The sequence below is a fragment of the Bubalus kerabau genome, chromosome 4 (assembly GCF_029407905.1).
Source record: "Bubalus kerabau isolate K-KA32 ecotype Philippines breed swamp buffalo chromosome 4, PCC_UOA_SB_1v2, whole genome shotgun sequence".
NCBI classification, from domain to species: domain Eukaryota; kingdom Metazoa; phylum Chordata; class Mammalia; order Artiodactyla; family Bovidae; genus Bubalus; species Bubalus kerabau.
This window is the reverse complement of record NC_073627.1, coordinates 163,362,069-163,380,597: the sequence shown is the minus strand read 5'-3', so window position 1 is coordinate 163,380,597 and position 18,529 is coordinate 163,362,069. Positions and strand designations below refer to the sequence as shown.

Genomic DNA, 18,529 nt, shown 5'->3' with positions numbered 1-18,529 from the left:
GATGCTGCCACCCTCTTCTGACCCTGCTGCTGTTGTCCCCACTTGTCTTTGCCCCTCTGCTCCTCCGCATCGCCGCCTCCACCTCCCAGGGACAGAGGACTCGCATAACCAGGACCCTTTGGGTGGAGCTGCTCTCACCAGCCAACATAGCTCAGCACAGAGAGGAGGGAGCCTGGCCTCGTGGACCAGAGCAGTGGCCCTGTGCAGAGGTCCTGATTCCATGGCTGGCCGGGAGACAACTCTTGGAGGCGGGCATCGGGGAGAGAGCTGAGGACTGTGGCATCTTGTCTGTGGGTCGCAGAACCCTAGCATCAAAGGGGAAACTCTCCTGCTGGGAAGCTGTGTGTCCTGGTCTGCGCAGGCGGCCCCCTCCCAGGGAGCAGCAGTGGGCAGGCAGGGTCCTACCTCTGTTGGCCCCACGTCTCCATTTATGGACTTGAAGGGTTATAGTGGCTTTGTGGGCCTTTCCACGTGGAGCCTACTCAAACCCTCACTGGAAAAGTCAGGGTAGAAATTAAGCCTTCAGAGCCCAACTCCAGGCTTCCACCTCTGTGGTGCAGCTGCCAGAAGCCGCAAGCAGAAGGCTTGCCCTCTGCCAGCATTGCTTCCGGGGCTGTGGGCAACCAGGCCTGAGAAGGTGGCAGAGGTTTTCCAGAGCTTCAGCCCTGGAAGCAGTGCTTCTTGGTGCAGTGAGAAACTTCTCTTTCCCCCCATCCTTAACCGCTCAGGTTTGGAAATGGAAACAAAAGGAAACACTGGAACAGGGGGAGAGAAAGTAGAGGGTGATGGGACCTGAGTACAGCAATCCCATGCTCCTTTGGGCTCCTCCCCCCCGCTGCTGGCCAGCACAGCTTCTAATGGGGAGAGGGTAAATTTTGCAAAAATACGCAGACAATGAACAAAATCACTACCGACAAAAACATTGTGGCCTCTGTCCCCTCAAAAGAAGAAAAGCAGAAAAAGACCCTGGATGGCTCTCATTCTTATAAAGCCAAGCAGGGGACCCCATGTGGATGAGGCAATGGTCGAGGTGGGAGAATTGACTCCGATGCTTTTCAGGAAAGCAGTGTCACCGGCTGTGACCGAGGACGTCCTGGCCCCACTGACTGACTCTGGAGGGCACGGTGCAGGCCTTCAGCATGCTGGGGATGAGGTTGCAGGGGCGGGGAGGGTGGGCTCGGGAATCACCATGGTGTTGGACCCATCGTGAGAATCAGTCTGTTGTCAACTTCAGCAGGTAACTCCATAGGATATGACCATGTTGAAGGGGTGGGATGTGGTAGGGGTCAAAGGTCAGGGAAAAGGGCACTGACATGGAGGATAGGAGTCTTTGCAAAGAAGGATTGTAATGAAGTACGTGACCTTACCCAGTGCTGGTTGGTGATAACAGGGAAGAATGGGGGAATTGAACAGGAGCAAAACCAAGGTCAGTCCAAAGAAGAGGAGGGAGGAGACTGGAGGATGGTGGAGGATTAAGACAGTATCTTGCAGCCCCATGGGGGAAAGCTGGGCCACAACTGACCCTGTCCCCCTTTTCTGATTCTGATTTGTATCTCATTCCACACACCCTTGTTAGAGTCAGAACACAGGGTCCCTCTGATGAAGGTGGAGCCAGAGAGACTGAGCTCCTGTCCTCAGCACTCAGGACTCATCTAAGAAAGATGCTTTAGGGAGAGGAACTGGGTTTTGGTCCCAGGGCCCAGTGTGGGGGGCTCCACCCCCAATAATGTGGCATAGAGCAACCCCCCCCAAAATGGAACCTCTGCATGAATTTTGTGGTGCCAAGACCTAGAGATTTGAGGTCAAGGCCTTGTCAAGAGAAGGAGCAGGAGGTGGCAGGTCAAGTAGGTCTTGAATGGCTGTGACCCTTGGTGTCTGAGCCCTAGACTTCAAGGCCGTGGCTGCCTCCCCTCCAAGTCCTCCAGGTGGCAGGCTTGGAAACCAGACATGTGCTGCCCTCTACTGGCTGGTCAGCTCACTTCTGCTGAGCTCAGGCTGAAGCTGAGGTGAAGGGGACAGAAGGGGACCCTCTGAGGTGGGGTGTGCTGCTCTGCACCAGCCCCTTCACTCTGGGAAAGCTGTAGGAGGGGCCGTGGGGGCCTCTCAAGAACTCTAGGGGGTTCCAAAAAAAAAAAAAAGAACTCTAGGGGGATGGGAGAGCCAGGACCTGAAATCCAACGGCAGGGGAATTAGGTCTCCATGAGCTTGCAGGCCTGAGTCGTCTGGCCCAAAGATGAGGATGCAGAAAGGCCAGCAGGGACAGAAAGGGAAGGCGGCTCAGGGGTGGCAGGAGGCTCACAAGTGAGAGGCCACAGCAGGATTCCAGCAGGCAGGGTCTTGGCACCCCTTCCCAATAGCTCCGTCAGAGCCAGTCCATACCTCCAGGAGCCCAGCAAGCCCAGGTGGGACTCAGAGATACCACCTGGGGAGGCTGTGAGGGACCTGGGCCAGCCCAGTCAGGGGAAGGGCAGGGAGGAGAGGGATGGAGGAGGGGCTGAATTCCAGTCCCCCAGGAACCTGGTGCCCAGAAATCTTGAGTCAGAGCGGGAGACACATTCATACAGGGCAAGCTTGAGCCTGAGGCATAAAAGCAAGAAGGAAGGAGTGGGTCACACGGCAAGAACACACACACCTGCACCCGTATCACTCAGAACTCTAGAGGAGAATGGGAGGATGGGGGAGGAAAACACAAACATGCCTCTTTTTATATAAAACTGCATATTTAATTTGGTCATGAATTCATAAACACATGAGGATTTTGTACCTAATGGCCTTTCTTGTACTGTTTGATATTTCCAACAAACTCTTCTAAAATAAGAACTTCCAATGGAGAGAAGAGTGAAAAGATAAACAACCACTAGTGAAACAATTAAGTGCCTATCGTGGGTCAGGTGCTCTTTGGATTGGATATAAAACAAGGCACCTTCATGCTCTCATCAAGCTTACCTTAAATAAACATGATGAACACTGACAAGGCTAATACTTTAGGTGGGCACTAAGGAAGTCCTCTGAGAAAGGGATAAGTGACCTGACACTTGATTGACAAGAATTCATTTCTATCTTCCTCTGAAGATGAAGGCAGAGTGTCCTCCACAAAAGGAACAGCAAAAGCAAGAAACACGTGACTTCCAGGGAACAGGGGGCAGTAGGGCAGGACCTCTGAAAGGGAAGAGGAAAGGACTATTGCACCAAGGCCACTGAGGTAGGACCCTTACCAAACTCCACTGGAGCACCATACCCTGAATGTCCCTAAATATTCAGCCAATTCTAGTTTGGGTCCAGCCATGCCAGTCTTGGGCACACAAAGTTTTGAGATGGAAAAGATCAACTGAGAAGTACTACTTTCATAACATCATCCTGCCATGACTGGAATACTATAGAGATAGGTGTGGTGGAAGGAGGGCTGAAGTGCTTACAAAGTATTTTTTACAGTAAGAGGAAGTGATCTGCCCTCCCTGGGCTGAGGGTGCTGCAGTGCATCTTCCACACTAAGAGTACTCAAGCAAGGAGACCTCCCACGAAGAACTGGGAAGGGCAAATGGAGGAGGAGCCAGAGAAGGGGAGGAGACACCAGGAGAAGCCCGCTTGCATGTCTTCATTCTGAAAACAAGATCACAATACAGATGGGGCAAGATGACAGAGCAGAAAGACCCTGAGCTTGGGTCCTCTCACGGGCAGCCCAAATTACAACTATTTGCAGAGCAAGCACTGATAAAAAAGACAGGAACCCACCAGCATAGATCTTCAACAACTAAAGACATAAAGCAGGAACCACACTGAGATGGTTGGAGTGGGCAGACTCACACTATCATCAAGTACCATACTCCTGGGTGGACAACCCACAAAGTAGGGAATTATATTGCAGGGTTTTTCCACCGGAGAGTTCTGAGCCCCAGGTGGGCTCTCCAGCCCAGGGATCCTGCATCAGCAAGATGAACCCCCAGAGCCTTTGGCTTTGAAGGCAAGCAGGGTCCTAATTTTGCGTGTCCCACAGGACTGGAGGAAACAGACACTTCAGTCTTCAAGAGCACACACATGCACTGGGACCTAGGGCAAAAGTGGTCACTTGATGGAAAGCTGGGTTAGAGCTGCCTGCTGGTCTTAAAGAGTGTCCCAGAGGGGCAGTGGGTGGGTGTGGCTCAGGCTGTGGGTATAGACACTGGTAACAGCTGTACTTTTCACACTGTCCATGGGATTCTCATGGCAAGAATACTGGAGTGGGTTGCCATTTCCTTTTCCAGTGAACCATGTTTTATCAGAACTCTTCACCGTGACCCACCCATCTTGGGTGGCACTGCATAGCATAGCTCATAGCTTCATTGAATTATGCAAGCCCCTTTGCCATGACAAGACTGTGATCCATAAAGGGGATTGACAGAGGAGCCTGGCAGGCTAGTCTATGGGGTCACAAAGAGTTGGACACAACTTAGCGACTGAACAGTAACAGCCATACTTGGAAACTTCTTCTGTTGGTGGACACGGGTGCTCATAGGCACTATTGTGGGATCTTCCCACTAGCTCATAGCCCCAGTAGCTAATGAGTTGGGTGGGGTTGATCAGCCCCACCCAACAGCCTGTAGTCACCACTGCTGGGTTGTTGTTATTGTTCAGTTGCTAAGTCATGTCTAACACTTGCTGCTACTGCTAAGTCACTTCAGTTGTGTCCGACTCTGTGCGACCCCATAGACAGCAGCCCACCAGGCTCCTCTGTCCCTGGGATTCTCCAGGCAAGAACACTGGAGTGGGTTGCCATTTCTTTCTCCAATGCATGAAAGTGAAAAGTGAAAGTGAAGTAGCTCAGTCGTGTCCGACTCTTAGAGACCCCATGGACTTCAGCGCACCAGGCTCCTCCGTCCATGGGATTTTCCAGGCAAGAGTACTGGAGTGGGGTGCCATGTCTAACACTTTGCAGCATGTAAATGGACTGTAGCATGCCAGGCTTCTGTGTCCTTCACTATCTCCCAGAATTTGTTCAAATTCATGTCCACTGAGTCAATGATGCCATCCAACCATTTTACTCTCTGTTGCCCCCTTCTCCTCCTGCACTCAGTCTTTCCTAGCATTAGGGTCTTTTCCAATAAGTCAGCTCTTGCATCGGGTGGCCAAAGTATTGGAGCTTCAGCTTCAGCTTCAGCATCAGTCCTTCCAATGAATATTCAGGGTTGATTTACTTTAGGATTGACTGGTTTGATCTCCTTGCTGTCCAAGGGACTCTCAAGAGTCTTCTCCAGCACCACAGTTCAAAAGCCTCAATTCTCAGCCTTCTTTTTGGTCCAACTCTCACATCTGTTCATGACTACTGGAAAAAATACAGCCTTGACGATACAGACCTTTGTCGGAAAGTAATGTCTAGGTTTGTCACAGCTTTTCTTCCAAACTGCAAGTGTCTTTTAATTTCATGATTGCAGTCACTGTCCACAGTGCTGGGATGCTTCAGGCCAAACAACTAACAGTCCCACCCATCATCAGACAGCTGAGTAAAGACGTCCTGAGCCCACCGCCACCTCTAGGCATGCCTCTAGACATGGCACTGCCCACCAGTGGGCCAAGACCCAGCTTCCCCCGCCAGTGGGCAGGTAAGGGCCCTGCCCTCCAGAAAACCTTCACTAGCCTCCAGACAGCCTCACCCACCAAGGGGCAGAATGCAAGAAAACCACAGTCCTGCAGACTGTGGATGCAACCTGTACACAGCAGGTGACACCCTGTCCTAGGACCAACTGGGCCCCAACCCTGCCTGTTAGTGAGAGGGTAACAGGCAGGAAGGCAAGGGGTCTCCAAATGGAAGAAATAGCCTACAAGTGTCAGACATTTTTATCTCTCTCTTAAGCGGCAGGAGGAAACATACTAGCAATATTTTTTTCCTTCTCTATACAAATTTAAAGAGAGGTTTCTCTTAAAATACTGTGTTGCCATAATGACACCTGGTTTCACCTGAAGTTAGCTATTCTTGAGCCTAGAGATAACCAATGTCTTTTTCTTATGGAAATGTTTGTCTTAAGCTATGCTAATGTACTATGTCTTTACCCCAAACTCTGTCTCCAAGTTGGTTCCGCCTCTTGGCCCAAAACCTACTTGACAAACCAGTATGTTATACTCAGATATTGTTCCCCTAATCTATGTAAATGAAACTATTTGTATGGTTGTCTGCCCTTCTTTAAGATTCAAGTTAATTATTTTATGGCCCAAGATTATCTCAAAATGCATCTTATGGGCGAGGGGCCTGGTGCTATTCTGAATTATAAGACATTTCTTTCTTTTATTAACAGACTGCTAGTGACTATATAACATCCAACTGAAGACTAGCAAGGGGGTGCTCTTTCTGCCCCCTTCTGATGCCTATGTCAGAAGCTTTCTCTATCTCCTTTATACTTTAATAAAACTTTATTACACAAAAGCTCTGAGCGATCAAGCCTCGTCTCTGGCCCCGGATTGAATTCTTCTCCTCCGGGGGCCAAGAATCCTGGTGTATTCGTGTGATTCAACAACAACCTTTCATTAGCAGGCCAATACAAGCTTCAGGACATGCCAGATTCGATCCCCAACTGTGTCAGGAACTACCCCCTACCCCCACCCTGCACCAGTGATCTGACCCCAACTCGGGATACTTGGGCCCTATAGCCAGACTCCAGGGCATGGCTCTGTCTGCCAGTCATCTGGCACTAACCCCAGGACCTGGCTTCACCCACCAGTGGGTGGGCAACAGCCCTGGCGTTCTCTGGACCCTGGCCATGCCCACCAGTGAGCCAGCACTAGCTCCAGGTCCCATGGGGCTCTGCAGCCAGCTTCCTTGGGACCAGGCACCACTAATGAACCGCTGGCAGCCTCCACACAGGGTAGGCCCCAGCAACCAGGCCTGTGACACCGCCTACAGAGCCCACCCCCAACAACAGAGGGAACACCCCCTAGAGCAGGGCTCCCCAACCTCCAGGATCTAATGCCTGATGATCTGAGGTGGAGCTGATGTCATAATAGCCAAAATAAAGTGCATAGAATTGCCAATAAGATATTGAAGAGAAGTAGTAAAACAGCGCATCCTGGTCTTATTCTCGATCTTACAGGAAAAGCTTTTTGTCTCACTACTGGATAAACTCTTTGAAAAAGCCCTTTGATTTTTTTTTTTTTTTTTTTTTTTGATGATTACTTTTTCCTTCTAAAACCCAGGAACAATATTAAGCAAAATGAAGAGGCCAAGCCTCAGAGAAACGTGGTTCGGTATTTTAGGAAGGATGAATATATAGTTGGTCCCTCAGAGGACTTACAGAACAAAGGAGTTTGACCACAGTTTAGTTTGCCACTTCAAGCAGAGCTGTATTGGAGAATCCCAGAAGTTTTAAAAGCAGATAAGTTTTCTGGACTCTTGGAATATCTTACCAAAACTTCGAGATCAGCTTCGAGAAGTCTTACAATAAGTAGGAATGACTTGTCAATATTACAAAACTTATTTCCTAGCTTCCCTTTCATTCTGGTTTGAAAACCAATAGCCAGGTCAAGATTCTAAAGTAATGGAAAAGTATGTTTAGTCACTGGAAAATTCTTTCAGGGACAATATAAGCATATGTATCGTACAAAGCAACCAATTGTCTATTTCTTTCTTGGGAAAGGTAATAATATGAACAGACTTGTTCACAAAGGAAAAATCGATCGACGTTTTAAAAAGACTGCTGCTGCTAAGTCGCTTCAGTAGTGTCCGACTCTGTGCAACCCCATAGATGGCAGCCCACCAGGCTCCTCCGTCCATGGAATTCTCTAGGCAAGAATACTGGAGTGGGTTGCCATTTCCTTCTCCAATGCATGAAAGTGAAAAGTCAAAGTGAAGTTGCTCAGTCGTGTCTGACTCTTAGTGACCTCATGGACTGCAGCCTACCAGGCTCCTCCGTCCATGGGATTTTCCAGGCAAGAGTACTGGAGTGGGGTGCCATTTAAAAAGACAGCTGATATTAATTCCTTGTGGCAGAGTGGAGATGCACAAAAGGAGGGAAAAGCCCAAGAACTTTTGCTTTGGTTTAAGGGACGAATTGAAAATAATTGTTTGTGCAAGGATATAGATCAGTGAAAAAAAATTACAATACCCATCATACCTGCTTTTTTGGATCAACTTAGAAGTGGTAGAAGCATAGAAAAAATAATCTTTTTATAATACCTGGGGTTTTCCACTGGAGACCCACAGGCTTCTGACAGGTTATGTGAAAGTCTAATCTTCTCCCTCCAGTTATGTGGACACAATAGCACTTAATTTTTTTTAGACCCAAGATCTATCCTTTAATTTGACAGATTTATAGATACAGCCTCTGACTTTTTGCCCCTGTATGTGCAATATTTATATTTCTTCCTAAGCATGCTATGAGTCCCATACGGACTGTGGTGAAAAAGGAAGGAATGAGAGATGTGGAAGCTATCAAATGTCTTCCTTGGTTTGGACAACACCACTGAAGGCAAACTAAGGGGGAGTTATGGATGGAATTGAGCTTCCCTGGTGGCTCAGACGGTAAAGAATCTGCCTGCAGGGCAGGGGACCCGGGTTTGATTCCTGGGTTGGGAAGATCCCCTGGAGGAGGAAATGGCAACCCATTCCAGTATTCATGACTGGGAAATCCCACGGACAGAGGAGCCTGGTGGGCTACAGTCCATGGGGTCACAAAGAGTTGGACATGAATTAGCGACTAAAACAACAAGCTCTTCCCTCTTCATATCCTGACACCTTGACAAGCCCACATTGTACATGAAAAGGAAAGGCACAAGAACCTTTCCTGTGATGTGAATGGAAATTAAAACCACAATACTGTGGTGCCCCATTTTTACTTCTTAGACTAGCAAAGGATTTAAGTTCAATGTGGCGAGGGTGTAGGGAGACAGGGAAACTTGTTTACTCTTCAGTTCAGTTCACTTGCTCACTCGTGTCCAACTCTTCGCTACCCCATGAACCACAGCATGCCAGGCTTCTCTGTCCATCACCAACTCCCAGAGTTTACTCAAACTCATGTCCACTGAGTCAGTGATGCCATCCAACCATCTCATTCTCTGTCATCCCCTTTTCCTCCTGCCCTCAATCTTTCCCAGCATCAGGGTCTTTGCAAATGAGTCAGCTCTTCATACCAGGTGGCCGAAGTATTGGAGTTTCAGCTTCAGCATCAGTCCTTCCAATGAACACTCAGGACTGATCTCCTTTAGGATGGAGTGGTTGGATCTCCTTGCAGTCCAAGGGACTCTCAAGAGTCTTCTCCAACTCCACAGTTTAAAAGCATCAATTCTTCAGTGCTCAGCTTTCTTTATAGTCCAACTCTCACATCCGTACATGACTACTGGAAATACAATAGCCTTAACTAGATGGACCTTTGTTGACAAAGTAACGTCTCTGCTTTTTAATATGCTGTCTAGTTTGGTCATAACTTTCCTTCCAAGAAGTAAGCGTCTTTTAATTTTCATGGCTGCAGTCACCATCTGCAGTGATTTTGGAGTAAAAAAAAATAAAGTCTTTCACTGTTTCCACTGTTTCCCCGTCTATTTGCCATGAAGTGATGGGACCAGATGCCATGATCTTAGTTTTCTGAATGTTTACTCTTAGCGTGAGTTAAAATGGTCCAGCCTTTTTTTCTTTTTTTTGAGGGCTTTATCATTATCTGAGCAAAAGTATAAAATTCTCTAACCCACTGACACAACAATTTCACTTTGAAGCATTTACCCAGTAGACAATACACATACATGTATGACTCATACAAGTATATGCTACCCACTCCAGTACTCTTGCCTAGGAAATCTCATGGACAGAGGAGCCTGGTGGGCTACAGTCCATGGAGTCACAAAGAGTTGGACACGACTGAGTGACTAACACACACACATACACACACACAGACAACAGCTATTATCTCTCCTACTCACTTGACACAAGCATGTATTATTGTTGCTGTTGTTCAGTCGCTCAGCCGTGGGCAACTCTTTGTGACCCCGTGTACTGCAGCACACCAGGCTTCTCTGTCCTTCAGTATCTCCTGGAGTTTCCTCAGACTCATGCCCGTTGAGTCGATGATGTCATCCAACTGTGCATTACCTTCTATTTTATTTTCGTTTTGTAGACTGCTTGTATTCTGACCAGACAATTCTGTCAATATAATAGCTTTCTCATTCTCCCTTCCCATTTTTTACTTCCGAAGTCTTTTTCTTTTCCATACTGTGTCTTACATATGTTGTCTAACACAGAGTTTGTTCAGTGGTCATCGATCTTGATTTTATGGAGACATTTTTCATTTCCTGGGTCTATTTAAGCTTCCCATATGGCTATTATTGGTCCTCGCAGGCTGAGTCAGCTGGGGGCTGTGTCTGCTGTGCAGAGAGGACAGTAGACTGGAGCAGGTGTGCTGCGTCTGCAGTGAAGTGGGTGCGAGTTTCCCAGGCTGGGTAACTTGAGATGTCTGCCTTTACTCTGTGCTGAGGTATCAGCTGGGGTCGGGTTCCTCTGTAATTCCACTCCGTCCCCCTTGTGCCCAGATCAGACTCAGCCCAGAATGACAGGGCTTTTCATTCGTAGCCCAGCACCTGCTTGAGAGAGGGGCGCCCCCCACGACCAGAGTGTCATCCCTGCTTCCTGCAGTGCTCTGCCTGGTGCTGACTGTCTAATAAGAAATAGAGTCTCGTCAGTGTAAGACCAAGGCCAATCTGGGGGAGAAAGCTGTTTTGATCAGAAAGTTGGGAGAATCGCTAAGCTTTCACTCTGGCCACATTTTTGGAAGAGTTTGCTCTGACTTCTTAGTGATGAAGAGTCATGCTGGGGGATCCTTTGGGTGCTGCTGCCTCCATGTTCCCTTGTTGATGTTTTCCGGGTGAGACCCCTGAAGCTGCAGATGGGTGGTCTCTGCCACAGGTTTTTGGAGGTCGCGGTGCTCTGGATTGGCTGTTAACTGTGGGCATTGGATCCAGCCTGGGAGGGAGAGAAAGTAACAGCTCCAGACTGGAAAGTAAAACCTGCTTTGCTCCCCGGCTGTGGAAGAACGCGCTCCCTGAGCTGCCTGCAGAGTTGTCAGAAGTGGCGATGACCCTGTGGGGGTTGGACCCTAAGCTGCCGCTGAAGTTCCAGATAAACAAGTGGGAGAGGAGTTGGTAGTGGGCCGGCAGGCCCCTTGCTTTATTGTAGGAGGGAGCCAAGGTGGGGGTGACTCCCTAAGTAGGAACTAGGCTTTGGACGAGCCGCCTCCTCGCCTGGCATTGGGTCATGCGTCAGTCATCTGTCCTGTGTCCTCAGTGTGCACAGAGAGGTCCATGACCACTCTCCATTCTGCCGAGGGAGCCTGGTGCCTTCCTCTAAGGGTCGGGCCTGGGCAACTAGAGCAGCACGGGGCCACTCAGGGTTCGGGGTGTAAATATTTTTAGCTTCCTGGCCACCACAGGGTCTCGGGTGGCTCCTGAACTAGCTGTAGTGTCTTGACACAAAGTTAGGCATCGATTTTCTGTAAATGAACAACTGTTCAGAAACATATGTATGTTCCAGAAAGCTTTATTTACAAAGAATCTCGGTGCTGGAGGTGGGCATGGGCCATGGCTTGCTGACCACACAGCGCAAAGCTCGGGGTGGACTGCTCAGTCAGCATGTGGGCTTCGGAAGTCACCAGACCCACTTCCCTGACTGGGGTCTGATGAGGCGGTGGCAGGCCCCACTGCACACCTGGGCGGGCTGGATGTGTGGCAGGTGTTGACCCTGAACGTGGGGTGTGCCTGAAGCATGTCATCCATGTTCCAGTTTGTGCCCTGATTCCTGGGTCACGTGCTTTGACAGTGTCCCACCTGAAGAGGGTGATCACTGCCAGCAGTCTTCCTGGAAGTGGGCTTAGGAGTTGTTGGCAGGCTGCTGGCTCTGTGGTTCTGGTTGGGGGCTGGCCTCCTGTTTCTTCATGCTCAGGCACCTCAGAAGGCTCTCTATGGCTGGGGTTCTTGGGAGACTTCTGGGGAGCCTGGTGTGGAGAGGGTTCAGGAACACCTGACTAGGGGGCCCTGGTGTTGCGATGCCTCCTGGAGTTACCTCCCTCTGGGCCGGCTTCCACGTTGAGTGATTTTGTTTGCATCACCCACACTGAGCAGAAGGGCAGGCTGCCTCAGGGTTGGGGGGCGGGTCCAGTGTGGCAATGCTGGTGGCATCTGATGCTTCACTTTTGCCCCTGTTCCAGTCAGCTGTCGGCCATGAATACCAGTCAAAGCTCTCCAAGCACTGCTTTCAGGTTGACTCCGTCTGGGGATTTGGAGGCAAATTTGGTGTCCAGATGGACAGGTGAGTGAAATAGGTGAGTGAAGCGTTGTGAGCAGACAAGAATCGGGGTAGTGGCTTACCCTTGGGGATCAGGAAGGGGGCTCCTGGGTGCTGGCCGTGTGCAAGGGCTTCATTACCAAAAAGGTATCGTGTGTGCCTGTCTCTGGCCCATGTGTGAAGCTCCCACAAGATGGTTTGAAGACATCAGGAGAGGGCAGTGCTGGAACCCACCCCTGCTTCAATCTACCTCCGCATTCTCACCAACCATGTAATCCCACCATGGAATTATCCATAACATGACTTCTGTCTACACGGGGTATCCTGTGTTGAGCTTGCTGCCAAACCCTACACAAGGGTGAGAGACCAACGGCAGGGTGGTTAGGACAGATGTCAGGCAGCTTCCGGGGTCTTCTCTTGCAGAGGTCGTAAAAGAGCCTTGGTCAGAGACCTGCTTCTCAGGTACAACACCAGTCTCAGACACCAAAACTCACTCTTTATCAAGCAAAGAGTTGGCATATGTTTTAAGTAGGGTATCCAGTAAACTAAGAGGTCTATGCTAGTGGGATCTTAGAGCAGAGAAAACTGTGCCAGAACCTTGAGTCCATGAAAGAGAACAAGTTGACATGGATGAACTGACCACCCAGAGCCACCATAAGAAGTATATTAGTTAGCTTGCACTGTGTAACAAACAACCTCAGATCCTAGTGGCTTAAAATAACATGTATTGATTATCTCAGGTTCTTTCGGTGGGGTCAGAAATTCAGAAATGGCTTAGCTGTGCGATTCTGGCTTGGGAGTCCCTCATGAGGTTATCGTCAAGATGTCATGGAGGGCTGCAGGTTTCTGAAGGTCGTTCTGGGGCTGGAAGATCAGCCTGCAAGATGGCACACTCACAGGGCTGTTGGCCGAGCCTCAGCTCCTCCCCACACGGACCTCTCCTCAGGCTGCTTGAGCGTCCTCACAACATGGCGGCTGGCTTCGCCCAAGGCAGGAAGTCCAAGAGAGAGTGAGGAAGAGTCTGAAATGCCTCTGACGGCCCTCTTTTCAGTAGTTACATGCTGTCATTTCTACCTTATTCTATTCATTAGAAGCGAGTCACTAAGCTCAGTCCATACTTAAGGGGAGGGAGATTGGGTTCCCTTCTGAGCAGAGGAACACCCCAAAACTTGAGGACATAATTTAAAACCACCTCAGCAAAACCCCAGGGACAGCAGTATTCTGGGAGCTTCTTTTGGCTTAGACTTTGTGACGGACTACGGGACGGTACCAACTGTCGCTAGCCCCCCTCCCTCCTCCCCAGTCAGAAAGTGGCCTCAGCTGGCTGTGTCTACAGGGCCTAAGACCTCTGGGTGTCGGCCACCGTGTCCTCACTCTGGAGATCACACTCATTCTCCTCTAAGCATCGCACACCTGGAACCCAGCATCCTGGGCAACCCAGGGAGCATACCACATCCTCTCCCACAAGTTGGCTCCAGCACCAGTTTTTAAATATTTACTAATTTGGCCATGCTGGGTCTTAGCACCAGTTTTTAAATAGTTACTTATTTGGCCACGCTGGGTCTTAGCTGCATCGCGCTGGATCTTTTAGTTGCAGCACGTGGGATCTTTAGTCATGGCATGTGGGATCTAATTCCCTGAGCAGGGATCAATCCCAGGCCCTTTGCATTGGGAGCATGGGGTCTTAGCCACTGGAGCATCAGGGAAATCCCAGTAGCATCATTTTTTGAAGCAATAAGACAAATGGAGCCTTCGATTTGATAAAGTCTCAGCCAATTCTGATAAAGAGTGCCTGGTCACATTTCTGAGTTTTGGGCAACTCGGCAGGATGTCAAAAAATTGGGCCCAATCACACGTACAGGCTCATTCTATGATTTCCAGGACACAACTGTAAATAACAGTTCATGTTCAACAGGCCCAAAGAGAACAGCCATTGTGGGTTATCTACTGTTGCACAGTGAACCACCCAGAACTTAGTGGCTGCAAACAGCCACACATTCTCTCTCATCAGGCTGTGGGTCGGGGGGCTGATGGGGGCCTGATGTGTGGTCGATCTCCAGTGGGGACACTCCTGCGTCCACAGTCGGCTGGTGGGTTAGCTGAGGTTGGCTGCTCAAGGGTGGCCATGGTTCATGATGGACAAGCTGGCTGTTGGCAGGGATAATGATGGGAGTCTTGTCCTCCAGCAGGCTGGCCTGGGCTAGTTCACAGGGAAGTGGCCAGAGAGCAATGCTCTCAAGGCCCTGGAAGCTTGTCACTTTGCCTCTTTCTGTTGGCCAAGCCAAGTCACAAGGCCAGCCCAGAAGCTGTAGAAATATGCCATGCCTCTTTACAGGAAATGTTGCGAAGTAATGTGGCAAAGGGGGCAGTTACAGGCCAGGGCAGGAGAATCATGGCCTCCTACAATCCCCTCCATGTGTGGTCTTCTTGACTTGAAGCTGAAGAAGAGATTGGATAGAACGCAACATCTTCCCGCTGTTGTTATTGTTGTTCTGTTGCTAAGTCGTGTCTTACTCTTTGCAACCCCATGAACTGCAGCACCCCAGGCTTCCCTGTCCTTCACTATCTCCTGGAGTTTGCTCAAACTCATGTCCATTGAGTCTGTGATGCAACCTGACCATCTCATCCTCTGTCTCCCACTTCACTGGATAGAACTGAACATCTTCCTGCTAAAAACTCTTTAAAAGCAAAAAAGACAGCTTTGAAACAGAGTTAGAAAGATCTATTTCAAGCCAAGGGCCAAAATCGCACTGAATAGTGATGTGTTACTAGTGGTCTCATTAAAGTCAGGGACAAGTCAAGGATGTTGTGATCACCTCTGCAAATTATCAATGCTCTGAAAGTTCTAGAATGTGCTATCAGACAAGAAAAGTCAATAATAATTGTAGTTGCTGAAAGAGGGAAATAAAATAGCCACTGATTGAAGATGATATGATGGCCTACCTGAAAAACTCAAAAGTATCAGCTGAAACATGGTGATAATAGAACAGCTCTGTCAGGGAGTCAGATGCTAACAACTCTCCAGAGTTATTGTTGGCAAAAGAATCAGTGTACCTGCTGGAAACTGCAGCGGAGAAAGGATGCAATCCAAAAAAGCAAGGTGCTGGGAGAAATAGAAATACTCTATGATTAAACTTAAGAGGAATAAAATACCAATATGCACAAAATCGTAAAGTTCTACTGAGGAACGAAGGATGGAAGGAAAGGATTGGGGGAGGGAGGGAGGAAGTTTGTATAGATGGATGGATGGATAAATGAACAGATAAATGGATAAATGAACAGATGATTGGATGGATTAATGAGTTGATGGGTGGATGGATGGATGGGTGGTTGGATAGATGGATGGATTGATAGACAGATGGAAGACGGATGGAGGAGTGGATGAATGGATTAGTGAGTAGATAGATGGCTGGACAGATGACTGGCTGACTGGATGGACAGGTGGATGCATGGATGGGTGGATGGATGGATGGATGAATTACTGAGTGGATGGATGGATGGATTAGTGAGTGGATGGATAGATGAACAGATGGCTGGCTGGCTGGAAGGGTGGATGAACGGAGGATGGAATGAATAAAGCAGATGTTTACACTCCAATTCTAGAAACATATTCTACAAAATTGAGTAGGAGCTGGGCAATAATTGTTTTCCCCAGAACAGTGACAAGTGTTTGGAAACGGCCTAAGTGCTCATCAGTGAGCGGGGAGGTACAATCTGTGGATACCCCACAAGGAACAGCCCTCCCCCTCCTTCCTGCCACCTTCCCCATCCCCAGGAGCTCATCAGGATTCTTCGCATGCCCCACCCCCAACCCCATCCTCACGGGGGTGCTGCTTGAGTTCACCACCTGTTAAACTCAACTCATAAGAAGCTCCCTTTACTGAGATACTTTAATAAAACCTCCGGGGAACCCTCAGCACCTTCATTTCTAAAAAGGTGGCTCTGGTGAACCCTCGGGCACAGAGAGCAGAGCAGATACTCTAGGAACAAGCGCATCAGCGTGGGGTGATTGACCACCCTCACGCTCACACTTAGAAACAAGGAAGACAAACGGACGAGAAAGCCTTCACGCTTTTTGTGTAAAATAACCATGAGCCTGAGTCAGGCTCCACCTGCTCCTCAGGGCAGGTACCTCTGGGAGGTCATGTCTCCTCACCAGGGTTCCTCTCCAGAGTGGACACACCAAGCGTGGGGACTGAGCTGTGTCCTGAGTCTGCACTCGAGAAATGAGGAGCTGGCCGGCCCTGATCTCCTGGCAACAATCCACGTTTCCACCAGATGCGTTTTCATTTTTCCAACTAGGAGGACCCTCTTACAGGACTTTCAAGGTCTTCCCACGTGGAGGAAACTTGGATGAGCACGATACGACTTGGTGTGACCTGGCGGATGTACGGACTCTTAAACCCTGAGAGCCCAGAGTCTACAGCTCCTGAAAAGGAATCTGCTGAAGAGGACAGGCCTGACAAGTCAAATGAGGGAAAAACAATGCAGCCTGGGGGCTAAGCCTTTTCTCTTTCACTTTCTTGACATTTATATTTACATTTCTTTTAATACATTTTCAAAAACTTTCTTTTTTTTTTTTTTTTTTTACAATTTTCACGTTTGCAGAAGTCCCTTTTTCATGTTTTCAAAAGCTCCCGTTTCTCTATTACACTGCCGCTGCAGCCCATCTGTTACAAAGATGATCTGTCTGAAGTATTCAATCATCTATCTTTTAACAACACAACTGCCGCAAATGAAAAGCTGTCATGGTTTTGAATGCTAGAACCTTATTTAATCTGGAACAGTGGACATCTGTATAGAGAACCCCGGAAGCGACACAAACGGGGCGCGAACTCTCCCTACGGAAGGAGGGAGGTGCACCGTTCTGGACCTGGGAGGGGCGGAGGGGCCGGTCAGGGACATGATCTCCTGGATCGCCAGCCGCAGCTTCAGCAGGTGCAGCGGGTTGCTGATGCCGATCTCACGCTGGATCTCCGTGTCCAAAAGGGGAGGCACGATGACGCCGCTCTTCACGTTGGCTCGCAAGCAGCCACGTACCAGGCTGGCATCCCGACTCAGAACTGGGACTGGAGACAGGAGGCAAGAGGTTATGCATGGCCGTGGAGGGACTGACACACGGGGCCCAGGACGGGGGTGCGGGTGCGGGTGGGGGTGGGGGGGCGCATACACACCTCCAGCCAGACCACAATAGTTGGCCCGTCCCACTGTGAGAAGGCACGCCTTGTCTCCAGGCTTCCTCCAGCAACTCATGCCTACAAGTAACGAAACATTCAAAATTCAAGAATCACTACTACACACGGGTATAAAACAAGATAACCTAAGTATTTATTCTCTTTATAAATTTGCAAAAGTGAAATAGTATGCATCTCATCATTTTCCTTTAATCTTCTAAGCCATCTACTTAATGAGAGTTCAGACATATTACAAAGAACCCTGAGTCATGAAATGCTGAATGAGTCCCCGCAATTCCTTATAGAATCACATCCTTCCCGATGAAAGAGTTATTGCCAACCTTAAAGGATTCAGAAGTCTGCACATCCAAGGGAGGAGGGTAGTCAAGGAAAAACATCCACTCTTCCCTTTCTAAACAGTGAGGACAGATACATAGAAGAAGAAACCACACCGGGGTCTGAGCAGAGGAACCTGTCCCTGAGAGAGCTTCAGGGATGCACAGCATTTCACACCAGACACACAAAGAGCAGTGCAGACTTTCAACACAGAACACTCTAACACAGCAAGCAAGGAGAGGGGTGGATGGGGGCTGTTTCTATCCTACACTGCTGTTCAGCTAATTAGCTATGTGCTAAATTAAGATACTGGTCATTCTTTTTTGACTAGGCCCCTGTGTGGCTTGTGGGACCCTAGTTCTCCAACCAGGGATCAAACCCCAGGCCCCATGCAGTGGAAGTGCAGAGTCCTAGCTATTGGACCGCTAGGGAATTCCCTAAAGATACACAGTGGCTTTTCAATACACTCAAATGGCATTAGACTTTACTTAAGATTGTGAAGTCTATGTATGGTTAAAGCTCGAAATGGTTCACATCAAATTTCAAGTAACTGTTCCTTTAAGTCAACCTTAAGTTTCCTAGAATAGTAAATATTCTGTTTTCTAGGAATAATTATACCAGAAAACACAACAGGTATCTTAATAGCTCAAGAAGTGAAAGTGAAAGTGAATTCACTCAGTCCTGCCCAACTTTTTGCAACCCCATGGACTGTAGCCTAGCAGGCTCCTCCACCCATGGAATTTTCCAGGCAAGAGTACTAGAGTGGGTTAGTTACCATTTCCTTCTCCAG

At 48.9% G+C, this 18,529-nt stretch overlaps 1 protein-coding gene across 1 annotated transcript in view; it reads right to left on the bottom strand.

Moving 5' to 3' along the window:
* Positions 1-17,002: 17,002 nt before the first annotated feature.
* The window catches only part of LOC129651044 (liprin-alpha-1-like), a 29,946-nt gene continuing 28,419 nt past the window's right edge, over positions 17,003-18,529 (bottom strand). Inside the window, 4 exon segments of the mRNA XM_055579772.1 lie at positions 17,003-17,253; positions 17,256-17,292; positions 17,404-17,444; positions 17,447-17,484. Of these exon segments, the coding sequence (XP_055435747.1) occupies positions 17,003-17,253; positions 17,256-17,292; positions 17,404-17,444; positions 17,447-17,484 (367 nt within the window).